Source organism: Coptis chinensis, chromosome 6 (genome assembly GCF_015680905.1).
Source record: "Coptis chinensis isolate HL-2020 chromosome 6, ASM1568090v1, whole genome shotgun sequence".
Taxonomy (NCBI): domain Eukaryota; kingdom Viridiplantae; phylum Streptophyta; class Magnoliopsida; order Ranunculales; family Ranunculaceae; genus Coptis; species Coptis chinensis.
In genome coordinates this window covers 48,767,011-48,785,183 of record NC_141461.1, presented here as the reverse complement: position 1 = coordinate 48,785,183, position 18,173 = coordinate 48,767,011, and the positions used below count along the sequence as shown (strand labels likewise).

Below are 18,173 nucleotides of genomic sequence, written 5' to 3'. Positions count from 1 at the left end.
TTATTTTATTAACTAATAGCTACTTTTTTAGAGAATGATATCATTAGCCAACTTAAAAAAGTATAAAGTAAAATTTCACCTAAAAATTAATTAAAACCTAATTTTTTTGTGGTTATGAAGCACTCAAGTAAAGATCATCTTCCCAAAATTTCAACTAATTTGGAAATCTTTAATATAGATAAAAAAATATTGTCATATTTAAAAAAGAAATCTTTGTTAAGTTTTTGCAATCAAAGTTTGCCAATGTTAGAGGTTTCCAAATAAGCTTTTGTAGAGATGATATTAATCTTGACATATCCACAAAAAATTAGGGCTAATATTTTCTATAAAGATTTATATATATTTTATAACATATATATTTTTATATATATATATATATATATATATATATATATATATATATATATATATATATCTAAAAAGGACCTTCAATAAGTACCAAATCTAAAATGTCCACAACTTTATCTACAAAATGATTTAAAACCTAATATTTTGTGCATATGATCTACTAACCATAAAGAACATCTTTACAAAAATTCAACTTGTTTGACAATTTTTAACATTGGCAAAAAATGATTGCAAAAAATAGACATTTCTGGACTATTATATATTTTTTCAAAAGTGGACAACAACTTTTATCAAAGTTAGAGGATATCAAACGAGTTGAATTTTTGTAGAGATGTTCTTTATGGTTAGTAGATCATATACACAAAAGTATTAGGTTTTAAATCATTTTGTAGGTGAAGTTGTGGGCATTTTAGATTTGGTACTTATTTAAGGTCCTTATAAGAGCCGGGTTGTATATATATATATATATAATTAAAATAATATATACATGGTAGATACATTTATTTAGGATTCACCAAATAATAATAATCGTAACCATGTAGCCAACAATAACCAAATAGTCATAAAAAAGTGAAATGGATAGTGTCAAGTGCCAACATTTACCACTTGATTGATTACTTTTTCGACTTTGACTTTCCTTTTGGAAATTCCTTTTCAATTTCCTTATGCCAAACTTGGTGTTTAGCAAAGTCAAAGCCAGTTCCCGAGAAGTAGTCATCGCAGCCCGAGCAATAATGATTATCCATTGGATCTTCTTCAACTGCAAATGATGATCCAAATGTTGTTCTAGCTTTCCTCCGTAGGCGCTCGCGAATGGCTAATATTTTATGTTTCTCTTCGTCAATAGGAAACTACTAATACAGTCAATAAGTTTACATAGAATATGGAATTTAATTTGAAAGTGCCAAAAGCAAATCAGTAAAACTATTAGATTTCAATTCAAAAGAAAATAAGCCGAATTATTAGCTTACACGGATACTTTTGAAGCCTGGCTATTAGGAAACATTTTTTTTTTGAAGGGTTAAAAAAAAAAAAAAACAAAAATTGCAGTTGTCCAAAACCATAAGAAAATTGTATTCAGGCTTCCAACACTTTGGAGTAAACTTTCCTACATTTGCATTATACACGGGAAGGGATCGAGGATCTCCCACGAATGAATATACACCAGGCCAATAGCCAACGAATAAAAATAATTTCTTTGTGAGGCTACATACTTTGAGTTCCTCATGTGTATGAAATTTCTGGCTCCGTCGCTAAAATTGCATATCTATTCCATCTAACTCCCTCTAATCACCATATCTATTTTACATTTTTCAATCTAATCCTCACTCTTCAATTAGGTCCTCTCTCCTTTCAATAATGTTAAATAGAGTTTCTAACTATTTCTACAACATCTTAGAAAGACCCCTAGCTCGCCATCTAATTTCCATCACAGTTCCGTTAGTATTCCAAAGTTACCCTTCAAAAAGAGTCATTACTACATTTTTTCTTTTTCTTATGGGTCGGGTTCTAGGGACATATCTGCTTGACATACAAAATCACTAACCCGGACAACCACATGATGTTGAGAGTTTAAAGGCTGAAAGATTGCCACGTGTCGAGTCAAAATGGTTGAATCCTTTGCTTACTAATTTAGCTCGAGCCAAGCCAAGCCAAGTGTAGTAAATCCACACACTTGTCCCATCACTCACTTTGGTATAGGAGTCTTTTTCTTTCTCTCTTTTCACTTAAAAAAGTGGTGATGCAAGCAACACAACCAACAATCGGCAACTCATATATCACAAAGAAGTTTCACAGCTCATTTTTTTTTATCTCATCAATATTAATTGCTAGATTGTACAGAGAAATCATCAAACTCTAATTACAGTTACTAAATCACCCTTTTATTTTCATAATTTTATTGATTTTGGGACCCCATTTTTTTTTTCAGGCTTATATAAAGTATAAACACAACCCTTCGTCAAAATCTCATGGAAACTCAAAAGAATAAGATAAATAACTTATGAAAAGACAGGGCATGAGAAAAATAGTATAACACCCCTATTTTTATTTTTTTAATATATATAAAATTAAATAATAATAATAAAAGAGGATAAAGATAAAAGAGAGACACAATGTGGGGAGAGAGAAGGGGTTACAACCGAACCCTATTTTGCTCCATTTTTCCTATTCTTGTGGGTTTTTTCAAAAAAAAAAAAAAAAAAAAAAAACAGAGATAAACGTACAAGAGAAAAAAAAAAAAAAAAATGAGAGAGAGAGAGCTATTGCTTGAAAGTGATTGAAAGAGAAAGGGGCGGAGGAAGACAACACCTTACCGTTGGTTTTCAAGTTCGCCGGTTATTACGCTTTCACTAACGTTTTCGTTTTTCGATTAACTTCGGGTGAGTAGATCTAGTTCCAAAAATTTAATTTTTGATTTTGTATTTAACACCTATTTATCTATAATGGGTCTTTCTATATGCTGTTGTAAAACTTTTATGTATATTATTTGTAACGATATGTGAATATAGACGATAAAAGATAGAACTTAAATTATATGGTACCTAATGGCCTTATTCATGCACTAGCCTGACTTGTGTTCATATGTAATGTAACTAGTTAGTGCTCGTGCCTTCGGCACGGAATATCTTCAAAGATTCTTAATTTGCATGATGTTAGAAAATGAATTAATCATTTTTCTACACTTGATGGTTACTGTTTGCTAATACAATATTAATATATGAAATGAAAAACAAATATGAAAATTAACATTTCAATGGCCTTTAAAAAAAATTGTAAATGTACGCCAACTCCATACAACTTATGCATTTGACAGAATGAAGATAAAATCAATGACCATGCATGGTATTTTCTCCTTCATTTTTTTTTAATAAACTCTTTTCTCCTTCCTGACAATGCTTATTGTCTATCCAGAATCTTTAATTAGGAGGCGACACCATAGCCATCTACTTCAGGGCCCATTGTGCAATTGTGAGCTGATGAGGCGAGCATAAAATATTTCCATCACCTATCATAAAAGTCAATGAGTTTAACATATATAGAAATTTAAAGGAAATACATGTACCTTAACCAAATGCGAAAGATGTAAATGGTGCGCATTTCTGTTTTTGAAAAGTATTAGGCATGCTTGTCCAATGACATTAAAAATATGTCTCCTCACCAAATGGCACATTTTCAAAGAAATCTGTTTGTCATATGATAGATATATGTCGGATTGAACACTGCACCACCATTTCCATTGCTTATTGTTATGTCAAAACCAACAACAAATAAGTGATGAATGCAAATGATACCATGCATGGTAACCATTTTAACATACAGATGAAGATGAGAAGGGATAAAGAAAGGTGCCCAGAATGATACCTTTAATAACTTCAATAAGTAGAATACCATAACTCGCTTTACACTAAGTCGTTAGTACAAAACCACATGTCACTAAAAAGACAAACATTGGTAGTATTATATAAACTATGAGAATTGAGTAATAGTGTGCCTTGAAAAAATAAATATCATTGATTAGAAGTCATACATGAGTAGCCAAAAAAAACTTTGGGGGGGACTATCAGGTGCCATACGTAGTTAGTTCATCTCTACAAACTGCATCTTTAACCTCTACCCTAAAAGCTTCTTGGAAGCACATATTCATAAAGGTTAAACTGAATAGGTTAGAGTATAATGCTACTATTATGCAGATTCCACCAATGCTAATTGGACTCAATTAGAAACTAACATACCTATACAAATTACAGACCTTCGATAATGGAGGGTCACATGGATGGAACTCTTCAGCAGCTACTGACCCAGCCATCCGGCACGGAATGGATTTATTATACATGTAGAAACTGAATCATGGTTCAACTTCTCTTGGTCACAAATGTTTTATAATCACATTCAGATATTGTGGTCGAGGCATTGCACCAATCACGCCACTTGAATCAAGTGTACCAATTTTACAATTATTTGGATAAGGCAACCAATGTGTAAATATATAATACACTTAAAGTAGCATGCCTAAATCAGTTAGAATTATTTCGTGGGAACAATATAAGCATTGTTGCAACAAAGCTACATCCCAAAACCTCATTCCCCCTACGTGAGCACTACATGGGAAGAGAGATGATGGAAACCATAGAAAGATCATTAACAATAACCACGTGGTACTTGAACATTTAAATAAAATAACCAAGTTTTAAAAAGTAATATGTAGTAAGACACTAAGACAACATAATTTGCGATTCTAAAAGAGACAGAATGATAAAAACATCAAAATATCAAAGAGCCAAGAGGAACCAAACAAAGGATTACCTTTCAAGATGATGGATCTCAAAAATAATATCCCAACACAGTTTGAAAATTTGCATGAAATCATTAACACAACCCTCAAATGAAGACTTGGCATGTCACGTCCCACCTATCACAACCATCGGATGGTCCCTTTAGTTTGAGTTCTACTATATACAGAAAAATGAAAACTCTGGTTAGGTTATGCTTATCAGTCACCCACAACAAAGATAGATCCAGGAATGGTCGTATGGTTCAAAATAGAATATTTGATGATCAAAGTTGTAGGCAATGGATGGAAAACCAAATGGAAACTAACAAAAGGAGAAAAAAAAAATTAAACTAAACCAAACAAAGAACAAACTGTGGTCAAGAGAATAATGGACATAGCACACAATAAAAACACTTGCCTACAATAAACTCAACCCTAAAATTACCTAACCAAAATTCAACAAATCAAAATTAATCAGCTGAAAATTACCCGAGAGGTCTTCACTTAGTTTATGCACACCTAAAAAGGGTAACATCATAATGAAGAAAGAAATAAATCAATGTTAGATGAGTAGAGAAAAGAGGACATAGCATATTAACCTTATAGAGAAGAACAATAACTGAGAGGGTTGCATTGCCGAACCATCTTCACTCTTCAATACCTGTAAAATTAGACATGTGACATAAAATCAGAAGTTTGATAGTCCGAATATACAACACATTAAAAAAAATGTGCACACTTTAACATTAGTCAACAATTTTAGGTATACCTCGAGTTCAATTACCTTATGCTCTTCAATTTGCTCAGACATACTTGTCTGAGGAGTTATAAAATAAGAATGAACTTAAAGGAAACAAAAAGTGATCAGAGAAAAATTTGTCACAACTTGCGTTTGCTAATCAACCAATTATGTTGCCTTTTCTATTTTAGCTAATCCTTCAACCCCCTATGAAAGGAAGTGAATAACCAAATTGCCATTTAGTTATTGTACAATTATCATCACTACGACAATTCTATTATTGATTGATTCTGCTCTTATGTTGCAAGTTGTACAACAATAGTTTGAACTATAATATGCAGGAGATCGATACAACAAAAAAGAAAGAAAGAAAGAAATAAAATATATACATAAAGGAAGAGAACTAACATACCTTGAAGCTTTTGAGGGAACTGGAGCAACTAATTAGTTCATAATTCCAAGGAATGGATAGCAATATACAATTAATCCATATCTACATGGAAATTTTTGAGATAACAATTCACTCCACATTTACGCATAACTTGCTTTTAAAAAAAACTTAAAAAGGGTGGAAGAACTTGGTATCACCAACCTTGGCCATAAGGACAACACATATTTGTATTTAAAAAGAGGAGCATATGAGAGCCAAACGCCACCCAATTCACCTTGATAAAGCCTGAATTTTTTTTTTAAAAAAATAGTAAGCCACTATTTGGTCCAAAATATAAAAACGACAATAAAACAAAAGTGTAATATGCCACTAAATTAGTTATTTAAATTGTGTGTGGCGTGTGGGGGTGTCTTTGTGCACAATCACTAAAACTTAAAAGTTCCACAATGACAAAAGAACTCAGCCAGTTTTATGCCGCATTCATCAAGATCAAATAAAGATTAAGAAACCAACCTTTTAAGCGCAAATCATCAAGGGAGTTTATTTAGGCTTCTTCCTCGTGTCGTGATGATGTTCTTCCCTAAAATGAACTCAAACATATTTGTAACAGAGATAACCCTATTTTTTTCACTAAATCTCAAAACCTAAAATTCTTCAAATGAAATTGAAAAAATGATGATTGTATTTGCAATTGGCAATATTGTGAACTAAAAGAAGTATTACCTACAAAAAATTGCATTGATGCTTTATAGTAAACCCACAACCATTGAAATGGTGAAAGGTGCAAACTAAATTCTCTATATAATTCATTGCATATACCTGAAAAAGGAGGAGATACCAATCTGGACTGGGACTCTACTACTTCCCCACATCTTTCTAAAGCAATTCGCCCAATTTTGTGCAAGTGAGTGGAGCTGATGTAGTTATACCTGCGGAAAGAAATGAATTAAAGCAATCAATCGAAGAATGGGTAATGGAATGGAAATCATGGATCCATTACACCTAAGCTATAGAAACAATTGGAACAGAGATAATACCTTCATAGGTCGAAACCTATAAATGATCAGATGAAGAGAAAAAGAAGAAAGATAATCTACTGGGAGAGGAACCCTTCGAGTTACGTTAGTTGAAAGAGAAAGGGTTCTTTTGGTTATGAGGGGTAGAGAGAAAGAAAGGATAACCGAAGGGGTTCGAAGGCTTTCAGAGTTCTCACAAAAGAATTGTAATCATAGTCTCATACGCTGTTGTCGACGCATTATAGGACAAAATCACACAGATTAATCTATCAAGATATGAAAGCTTAAAATGATCACAAAGACAATACTGATTCACGCTGATGATAAAATATTCTAGATAGGGATATCATTATATAGTTACCACTACTATTTATCAAAGCAAGAAACAAATCAACTAAAATCATAGAATTAAGTCAATATCAAATTCAAAATAGAACAACTTTAGATAATCAAAATAAGTAGATATATTTGGAAAAGGAACGTCTGCGCAAGAAAAGAATCTTGCAAAAGATAATTTTGGTTTTAAAAGGTAAATTAAAAGTGATAATAGAAAAATAAGAATGAAGGAAGACTTATTGGAAATAGAACTTCATGCTCTATTACAAAACTTTGAAACGGAACTGAAATTCAATAAAAAATTACTTAACAATGTTAGAAATGGGGTTAACACACTCTGAAAATGCGGTTTGGTCATACGAACAACTAAGCATCAACAAAAGAGTGTAGAAATATCGATTTACAATGTGTATACCAACATCGTTATGGGTGTTGCTTGCTCCTTTTAAAGTTTGATTGTCGTTCGTTTAAACATGAAATTCCCTTTAGGTAAAAAAAAAAACACACACACACACACACACACAATCTGGGGAAGAAGAAGTAAATGATTAGAGTTGATGAGAGATACCACAACAACAACTAAGCAAGTCCAAATTTTTGCATGTATTGTGAAGCCGTATAATAAAGCTTCAAAAATGAAATGCAAAACGACACAAAGCAAAGCCAAAATAATCCTCCAATTTATTGCATGGGCTGTGAAGCCATACAATAAAGCCTAAAAAATGAAATGCAAAATGAAGCAACATACCTTAAAAAATCCTAGACCATTTTGAATGGATTAGACACTGATGGAAAGGGTCACTTTTTGACAAAACAAAGTTTTCTTATGATTTACCCATAAAATTTAAAACGTAATATGAGGAAGAAGAAGACGTAGGAGTTAATACCTGTTGAGAATGTGAAGTCCACTGCTGGGAATTGCTTTTAACTCTAGCAAAGGAAGTGATCAACTCTAAGTTTCTTCATCTGAAACAAAGGAAAGAGATGAGTGAAATAGAAGGTATAACGACTTTGAATCAGACCTCTATTTAAATAAGCCTGTGAGCTACAACTGAAAATAATTAAAAATCAAAGGAAAGGTTTCTGTACTTTTCCACCCCCGATTAAAAACCCATTGGAAGTGTTCCTGCTACATCGCACTTACACAGTTACACTCAAATTTTAGCAATTACATAACTTTAAATTTAGAACCTAAATTAAAAAAAAAGAAAAGAAAAGAGCTTATAGATCAGAAATAAGTAGAATTCACTGCTCGCTAAGGAAAAATAAAGGAAAAATAAAGCAATAGAAAAGAGCTTGAACACAACTTACATAGATTCATGGTGGTGCCACAACCCAAGCGAGAGGGGTAGATGGAGAATGAAGAGTTTAGTTCTCGGGCCTTTTAACTTTCGGGTTTTGTTTTAATGAACTTAGTTCTAATTGACGGTTGGGTTTTTTTTTCATGTGAACTCTAATACAAAGCATCTAATTTACTAGCCTCTATTTTTTTTAATCGAAAGAGGGAGGAGACGTAAAGTAGAGAATTGAGAGGGAGACAGAAGTTTGGAGAAACGAAGGGTTTTTTTTTTGTTTAATTTCCCAATTAAGAAGGTAATTAATTTCTAATCCAACTCACGCTGTCATCGTGGCACTCGTCCCGACCCTCAATTTATACCCCCTAAAATCGAATCCCATCCGCGAGTCAGGAAACCGAGCTATTTTGTTAAGTTGATGTTACTAGTCTTTTGGTGTGGTGTTCTAGAGTTCTTGATGCATGCTAAGAATAAAAGTCTTTACTACCATGTTCTCATGTCATGCAAAAATGTAAATTACATTATTACATCCTTCCAATAAGAATCAGACCTAATAAAAGAACCAACGGACTGCTCTAGGCAAGAATCCAAATAATACGCCGTGGTTCCACTGCCTTCCACCTATGTTCCCAAGAACACACCCACGTTGCCAAAACAAAGCAAACATGGGTCAGCAAAATGGAATTTGCTGTTATGAGTAGACTAACAACATAATTCATTCCAGACTTTAATCATCCAACAAACACTTTATATGTACCCATATCTTAATCATTCTCAGCTTGGAAGATAGGTAGTTCCGTCATTTCAACCGACATAGTTTCTTTCCAAGCAAGACTTCTATTATATTAACTCATTATAATAACTCGTTTTAATAACTAAGTAATTGAATTAAAACTTACCGATATCCACTTCTGTATAAGGGTAGGATCACGTCCCTGCACAAAATATTATTAAGTCCTACCCTCCTGCAAACGAAAGTTAGAAATTTTATATAACATATGTAGATAAAGCCTAAACACACTCACATAATCAAATCAATTTCTCTTATCAATTAATCAATTACTTTTCTTATACACCCACCCTTTAGTACCTACTCCACGATTTGCATTCCACACATTTGCTAAATCACACATTTCTATGTGTCTCTCACCCACCGAATACCACAATATTATAGCCATCTTTGGGCTTTCATAAACATATTTCACAGCCTCTTTGGGCATAAAACTCAGGTCATTCATGGCACATTCAATGAATACCTTAGGTCATTCCCGCTACATTCAAGGAATACATATTATATCACTAACGGGCCATTCATGGCACATTCAATTAATGCCCTGGGTCATTCCCGCCACATTCAAGGAATACCCAACTCTACATTCCCGTACACTCAAGGAATACAACTAACCCGCAAGGCGAATACCTTACTTCCTCTCTAGGGCAGTCCAAACAATCTGGTCATTCATGACACAGTCAATGAATACCCATTTATAACGCTAACGGGCCATTTATGTGTCATTCAATAAATGCCCACCTAGCATATGACATCATCAGTCATAAAAACTCATTTCCAAAACTTGAGGCGTGGAGAATTCTAAAAGGGTGCGATAAATTTGTTTACTCATTATTGAACTTTATTGCATATATTATTTCAGAGAACGGAGGAGTATCTTGTTTCATGTATTTTTGTTTACGCGTTATTAATTATATGGATGTCTAAGTGTCATAACGTTATATATCATAAAAGACTGAAATATTACATAGTAGTTAATACACGTACACACGTATATATAGAAAGGTCTTAGCCTAAAGCCAAACATGCTAATAGCCCTAGACCTATCCTAATAGACCAAATCATCATCCGAGTTAAAAGTCAACTCTGGTAAACTAGTCAAAGTCAACTCTAGTCAACAGTCAAAGTCAACCAGTCCTAAAGTCAATCTAACCAAAAACCCAAAGACTAAGGCCCAAAACCCTTGGCCTTTTCCAAGCCCAATCTAAACTTAAGCCCATGAGTGAATATCCAAAAACTCACTCAAGCCCACTTGCCTGATTCGGCCCAAGCCCAAACAAAACTCACTGTTCACCTTCTTCTTCCTCACATCACCTCTCCTCCACCTCCAGCTACCACCGGCCATTCAACAAGACTACTTGGTTCGGCCCAAACAACAATATGAATGGTTTGACCCAATCTTAAACCCAACCAAGGGTCGTCTCCATCACCAGCACCATCAGCTCTTTCCACCGATCAACCACCACCAATTCCCATCCAACCTAACCAAAATTAACCTAAATCAAAACCCCTACTATTTTAATTAACACAAAAACTCAAATCATTGATTCACTAATTCCTCCATCAAAACTGGATCGATATTTCGACCTCCATTAATGCCTGTTCCAAAGCTTCAACCTCACACTCTCCAGCACCCAATCCATCATCAACAGTCAACATCAAACCAATAGTATAACATCACAACAAAATTCAAACAAAACAAATCATCCAAACAAAACAAAATAGGACGATTTGGTTCTTTTGGTGAAAATCGCGTAGCCAATACATAAATCGACAAATTTGTTTATAGCAACCATAATCGATTTATTACCCTCGTTTTATCACTGGATATGGACAAGTTTTCCGGAGACAGACGGTTCTTCAAACGATAGTCAAGATGTATACGCAGTTAACACTAAATAGTATACAGTATAAAATAGAATCTTACAACAGTATGTGAACAGTAAAAATCATATATTTTCCATCCTCATGCAATCTACATTAAATGAGAACTTTATAAAAACATAATATATCTACTCACCCGTAGTACGCTTCGACTATCAGCTAGCTATCAGAAAATCTTCCTTTTCTTTTTTCAATAAAACTCCATTTTTTTTTCTCTGTATAAAACTCTTTGTGTTTTTCCCCAAAAACTTTACGTGAGAATCTCCTTTTTTTATTTTTAAAAACCCCCACCGAAAAACAAGCTAAGGATGAAAGTTATCTATTTACCTAGGAGGCTTTTATCCTTAACTAATAGTTACCATATATTTTGTTTTACCTATTATTATTATTATTATACTAGGAAAAATAAAAGAAAAAGAAAAAGATGGGGTGTTATAGCAACCTTAAGACATGAATTCTTATTGTTCTTTGACTTTGACTATGTGGCTGATAAGAACTACGAATGCTTGATTCTAATCTTAAAAGATTTGGATACATAGGTGGCTTTGAGCAAAAGTGCAACCACTATACTATATTATATATTAGTTATTAGTTATTGTGATAACTATATGTGTACAACATTAATACTTAATTATGTACGTAATTGTGGTGGTTTAAAAGGTTTTCATGAGGCATTTAATTAATGCGTTACTCATAATTGAGAATTTTGATATATATGGTTAATATATTTGATATTAAGGCGAGTTAAATGACTATTGTGTTTTGAATCTTTATTAATGATCTACTGTGTGAGAAGATGTTTATTTTATGATGAAAATATTATAATAAATGAGAACTCTTGAGTGTTAAAATCCGGTATGAAAGTGTTTGTAAAAATTTAATGTGTCCCCACATCTTTAGATCTCTCCATGCCCCTTTGATGAAAAGAAAAGAAATAAAATGTTTATGAGTAATGATGTCATGTGAAAAGCTGCCTTAGAGAGGAACTAAGGCATTCGCCTTGTGGGTTGGTTGTATTCCTTGAGTGTATAGGAATGTAGGTCTGGGTATTCCTTGAATGTAACGGGAATGACCCAAGGTATTCATTGAATGTGCTATGAATGACCTGTTAGTGTTATGATGGCCGGGTATTCCTTGAATGTGGCGGGAATGATCCAAGATATTCATTGAATGTGCCATGAATGACATGTTAGTGTTATGAAAGGTATTCCTTGAATGTGGCGAGAATGATCCAAGGTATTCATTGAATATGCCATGAATGACCTGACAATTTATGCCCAAAGAGGCTATGATTATGTGTATGGAAATCCCATAGATGGCTGTGACTCACAAGTTATGAGTTTACAAGATGAAAAAATGTTCCTGGAGGCGATATCCCCACTTGGGACATATGTCTTGTAGTGGTGCTCGGTGTGAGTGAGGCACACGGGTATGTGTGATTTGGCAAATGTGTGAAGTGCAAATCGTGGAGTAGGAACTAAAGGTTCGGCAGTGTCTATTAATAAATGAGTCAACAAAATAATTAATAAGTAAAGTAAAATATTGATTTTATATATGAATGAGTTATTGCATATGAATATTTACGTACTATGATGTACATGATTTCTTACAAGAAATATATAAGTGGTTTGTGTGAGTTGATACTCACGAGGGATGAATGTACTCCTTGGTTGTGATATTTCCTCGCTCTCATAAGTAGATGAGTGGTTTTTAAGTAAAATATTGGCTTTAAGTATGAGTGAGTTGTTGGATATGCTTGGTTGTGTATTATGGTATAATGCATATAATTTCTTGTGAAGGAATGTACGTGAATGTGGTTAGCGTGATATGATGGATATGGTGGTGTGACATGAATGTTAATATTGACGATATATTATATCAGATTATGTATACCCATGATGGTTGCAGTGAGAGTGAAATAAATGTATATTTTAAAGGAATACGTTTGAGAAATCTAACTTTGTTTTGCATGAGGGTTGGACTAATTAACTTTTTATGCAGAGACGTTGTCTTACCCTTACACAGAAGCAGTTATCGGTAATATTTAATTCAATTACTAAGTTATTAGAATTGAAATCTTGCTTGGGAAAAAACTACACACCGTTTTGGAAAATGGAACTATCTTGTCTTCCAAGTTGAAATGGTTGGTAATGTTTTATTTTTTTATTAGAAAATTGAATGTAGTAATGTATATTTTATTTTAGTCTTACTCATACTAGCAAATTCAATTTGCTGACCCATGTTTGCTTTCTTTTGCAACGTGAGTGTGTTCTTGGAAACATAGATGGTAGAATGTAGTGGATGACGACGTTTGATTTGGATTCACTTTTGGAGCCTTACTGGTTTAAGTTTTCTGAAGTGGAAAGTTTTGATTTGAAACAAATGTAATAGAATTGGTTAGTAATTTTTCATTTGTGAATAAAGAGTTGTTCTTTCAGTTTTAATTTGATCTCATTTTTTTATATTGTGTTTGGTAATGGGTTGTTAGGGTTTCGTTTCATCCTGAGTTTTCAGAAGATGGAATAGGGTGACGATTGAGATAATTATATCATTGATAATTTCCTATTTTAATTTTCTAGAAATTTGGGGTGTGAGAAATAGAGATGGGTATATGATTTTCTTCTGTGCTCATTGATTTTGTGGGAGCATGGGTGGTGATGAGGTTGCCTGACATGGCTTTGAAGTGACCGGATTTATATTGTGTAGTGAAGAAGACAAATGGACTACCTATTTAATTAAGTTTTGTAAGAGATAAGAATGTTGAGAAGATTGGAAAAATCTATTCAATTTGAGTTAATGAAATCTGGGAAGGGGAAGAAAGAAGAAGACTTCAGTACCGAAGTGAGAGGTGTGACAGGTGTGTGGATTTATATCACTTGGTTTGGCTCAAGCTGAATTAGAAAGCAAGAGATTCACCATTTTGGCTCAACACGAGGCAATCTTTCAGCCTTTAAACTTTTAAGATCATGTGGTTGTCCGAGTGAGTGATTTTGTACGACAAACACATATGTCCCAAGTTGTCGCTAGTTTATAATAAACCCTCCACATTTGTAAAATTTGATAACGGGTCTTTTGGAGGGGTATTTTTGGTATTAGGTGAAATACCAATTGGAAGTTTGGAACTGGGATAGAAATCAGACGGTGAATATTTTATTTTGTGAAGGGCCTATTGTGAAATCTCATTGTTGAATTTCTGACTTACCATGGTATTTCAGGATTTGTATCGATATATCATGGATAATTGCTGCCAAATGCTAAATATTAAAATATATCCCGCCCCGTGATATTTAAACATATCGTATACTGAAATCCTGACAGATATCGTGAATTTGAACCCTGCCGTACGATTGCCGGGCACGTGATATACAAACCCTAGTATACACTCTTTATAAACAATCCTTCGACAACTAAATATCTCTCTCACGCAGAAATTCAGCCCCTTCCTTAAAGCAGGTATACTGCTACTCTTAATAGATCTCTTCTTCTTAATAACAATAGTTATTCATCACTTAAAAATTGACATAACTTATAATCTTTTTTGTAGAATACAAAATGGCCACCACATTCTTCAATGTTAACTCTGCACCTGGTCTCAAGAGGCTAGATGATTATCTCCTCAAGAGAAGTTACATCACTGGGTAATAAAAGTTCACACTTGTTTTTTATTTACTGTGTTTATTTCTTATAATTATTAAGGCTTATATATATAATTGAATGGTCAGATATCAAGCATCAAAGGATGACGTAACAGTCTACGGAGCTATTTCATCACCACCGTCTTCGGAATACGTTAATGTTTCTAGATGGTTTGCTCATATCGATGCACTTTTGAGGATCTCGTAAGTAGTAATTATTTTTATCGGTTAAATTGACTTGTATTGTTGTTACTTTACTGATTTTATGTATCGTGTTGGGTATAGTGGTGTGTCTGGTGAAGGTAGTGGTGTTACCGTTGAGGGATTTCCTCCTATTGATGACAAGGTTGCAACTCCGGCTACTACTGACTCTAAGGTGATTTGGACTTTTATTTTCATGATTTATGCGTGCATTATTAATATATATTCAAGTATTGGGCAAATTTATGCGAGCAACTATTTATTCGCGAACTATATAGGGGCAGAGAATGTTAATGAAACAGAGCTTTTTAGTCTTTAAAGACAACATTGTCTGTGTTAATTGGTGTAAGCTATCATGAGTGATTTCGAATGTTAATATACTTGTGGACCAATCCATATCTTCAATTATTTAAGAAAGATTTTGTATTGCAGTTTACTTTAATGTATAATTTATGTTGGGGTGCTAGGAATCTAGGCAAAGTAGAGAAGCTTAGACTGAAGACTCAGAGTCTTCAATTTTGCTCATTGTGCAACAATACTTGTGTTACAGGCTGTTGTTGATGAGGATGAAGATGATGATGACGTGGATCTTTTTGCTGATGAGACCGAGGAGGAAAAGCAAGCTGCTGAAGAACGCGCAGCTGCTGTTAAGGCATCTGGGAAAAAGAAAGAGTGTAAGTTCTTATTATCTTTTTGTAGAAATTACTGTAGACCGTCATTTGTAATTATCAAGGCTTAAATGATAATGAAAGTAATTCATTAATTGAACTTGTCTTTGCGTTTTAGGTGTTTGAACCTTTTTCACCTCGATCTGCTTCTAACTCAACCATGGCATTTTCCCCTTCCCCCTATTGGCTCAACAATTTTTTCTTTTAATATATAAACCGCATCTGATATTCTGCAAATTCTTTTTAACTTTTGGAAAATAGCTATATGTTGTAGGTTTTGGTGTGTGTTTCTTATGTTTCACTTCAATTAACAAAAATAAACCACGCAAGGCCTGTGATGTATGAAATTGTCCGTACCATCTGAGATCTCCTCTGTTGCATTCAAATTTGATGTCTGAAGCTTTCTTTCATTTTGTGGTTACAGAATCCATATTTTGTATTTTTGAATATTTCTCAGTTTCTCTTTTTTTTTTATTGTAAAAAATTATTTTAGTTCTATGGAGGTTTTTTACATATAGAGGCTTTTGGTGTCGTATGATTTTACCATCAAACTTTGAAAAGCTTAATTGGAAGCTTGTTAATGTCACAAAATTATTACTGTCAGACAGCTTTGTTTTTATCCAGTAACTTTTCTCTATTTCAAAGAAAGTATCAGGATTGATTTTAATATTAGATTGTAAAGAAACAAAAGAATTAAAAGGCAACAAAATAGAATCTCTGATTCGCTTGAATTGATAGTGTTTATCAGTGCTGTACGTTGCCAAGTATATATATTGGGTTGAGATTCTGGCATTAACAATGCATTTTATTTGTTAAAAGCATTCGGATGACTGATATTTCTTAAGAAGATTTTAAGTCAATCAATTCTCTTCTATTTTCAGCCATTGTTTGCTAGTCTTGTGTACTCCCGTTTCAGTAGATTTTTGCACGACAATTGGGTGATTGACATTTGTTTTGTTGTGGATTGTAGTATTTTTTGTCTATCTTCTGTTCTCTTATTTATTTTTGTTTTTCGACTCATTTTGTTAACTTTTTTTTTCCAGCTGGAAAGTCGTCAGTATTGTTGGATGTGAAACCTTGGGATGATGAGACAGACATGAAAAAACTTGAAGGAGCTGTCAGGAGTGTGGAGATGGAAGGGCTGACATGGGGAGCTTGTATGTGATTCGTGTCTTCCTCTTTGTCTTATCTTTTTTTATTCATTGAAATACTAGAGCACACTTTTTTACTTAGTAATGTTCTAAATGTGTTATATTTTCAATGCAGCCAAGCTTGCACCCGTGGGATATGGTATTAAGAAATTGCAGATTATGCTAACTATTGTTGACGACTTGGTATCTATTGATAACCTTATTGAGGATCGCCTCACTTCTGAGCCCGCAAACGAGTACATACAGAGCTGCGACATCGCTGCATTCAACAAAATCTGTAAGTTCTCTGTAGCCATTGGCCATTGCATTATCTGCGAAAATTGAGAATGTATTTGGGGTGCACTTCCTTTGTCTTGACTGAGGTGAAAGACTTTAGGAATAGGTTTTAGTCCTGACATAAAATACTGTAGGAATTGGTTCTAGTCCTGTATGATACAAATGCTATTTGAGCTGTGTTTTTCCTGTCTGGTTGAAAGTAAAATACTCTAGGTACTTGAAAAGGAAATCTATAGAACGTCAGGTTAATATAAAACATTTGGAATTCAGGAATGCTATTTGAGTTGTGTTTTCCCTATCAGGTTGAAAGTAAATTACTCCAGGTACTTGAAAAGGAAATTTATAGAACGGCCGGGTTAATATAAAACATTCGGAATTCAGGAATTGGATTAGTGGAACGTGGTGTATACCCTTTCCAATTTTGAAGTATATGAATTTGGTTTTGACTAGAATTACGAATAAAAAACCAAAATTGGCAGAATCAGTCTAGGTAGTCTGTATCTTCTTGTTTAACTGCTGTTTTTGAGCACCTTTCGCTTTGCATTATATTTGAACTCTATTGTGCGTAAACCCAGCTTGAAAGTTGAAACATAAAAAAACTTCACAGGTGAATCCTGTGGAGGGCTGTAGCTTCAACAGCCACCTGGCTCTTTTTTAAATGACATGTTTAGATGTTTTGAGCTTATTGATCTAGGCATTGTATTATACATCTAATTTCATATCTAATAGTCTGTTGTACTTCTACTTTTTCAGAGGTTGGAAGCATGGTTAGTGTCTGAGGGGTTCTGCCTGCCAGTGTGAGAAAACAGGGGAGTCTACTACGAGTATGGGTCATTGGTGTATGGAGACTATTTTTGATTTAATATTTTTTGCAATTTTAACATTATGTCATGGTCTCATGGGAGCCGAAGCTTTTACTGTTATCGTAATTTATAAATATTAACTAGAAACGTATGTTTTAATTTATCGCTGTGTTATTCTTGATATTCTCCTGCTTTAATGTCAGAAAAAGTTACTGAAGTAAAACAACTCAAAATATATTCGCTTTACCTGTTCACATAAAAAATGATGTAGAAACTCTTGGTCGCTCTGGAAAGAAGGTGATCGAATACTTAATTGGTTTAGAAAAACAGTAGAATTAGGGGTTAGGTTAGTGTATTCATGGAGAAT

The 18,173-nt window shown here is 33.7% G+C and overlaps 1 protein-coding gene and 1 non-coding gene across 2 annotated transcripts; both read left to right on the top strand.

Annotated features, from left to right (window-relative positions):
• Nucleotides 1–14,390: 14,390 nt before the first annotated feature.
• On the top strand, nt 14,391–17,967 carry LOC147493359 (elongation factor 1-delta-like). The gene is made up of 8 exons (XM_086563902.1): nt 14,391–14,525; nt 14,617–14,710; nt 14,795–14,911; nt 14,993–15,083; nt 15,459–15,582; nt 16,620–16,733; nt 16,843–17,004; nt 17,757–17,967. Coding segments are annotated over exons 2-8 (696 nt in total). The 5' UTR covers nt 14,391–14,525; nt 14,617–14,624; the 3' UTR covers nt 17,759–17,967.
• LOC147493360 (small nucleolar RNA snoR117) lies at nt 15,906–15,979 on the top strand. The gene has a single exon (XR_015200498.1). It is a non-coding gene; the product is annotated as a small nucleolar RNA snoR117 (small nucleolar RNA).
• Nucleotides 17,968–18,173: the final 206 nt, after the last annotated feature.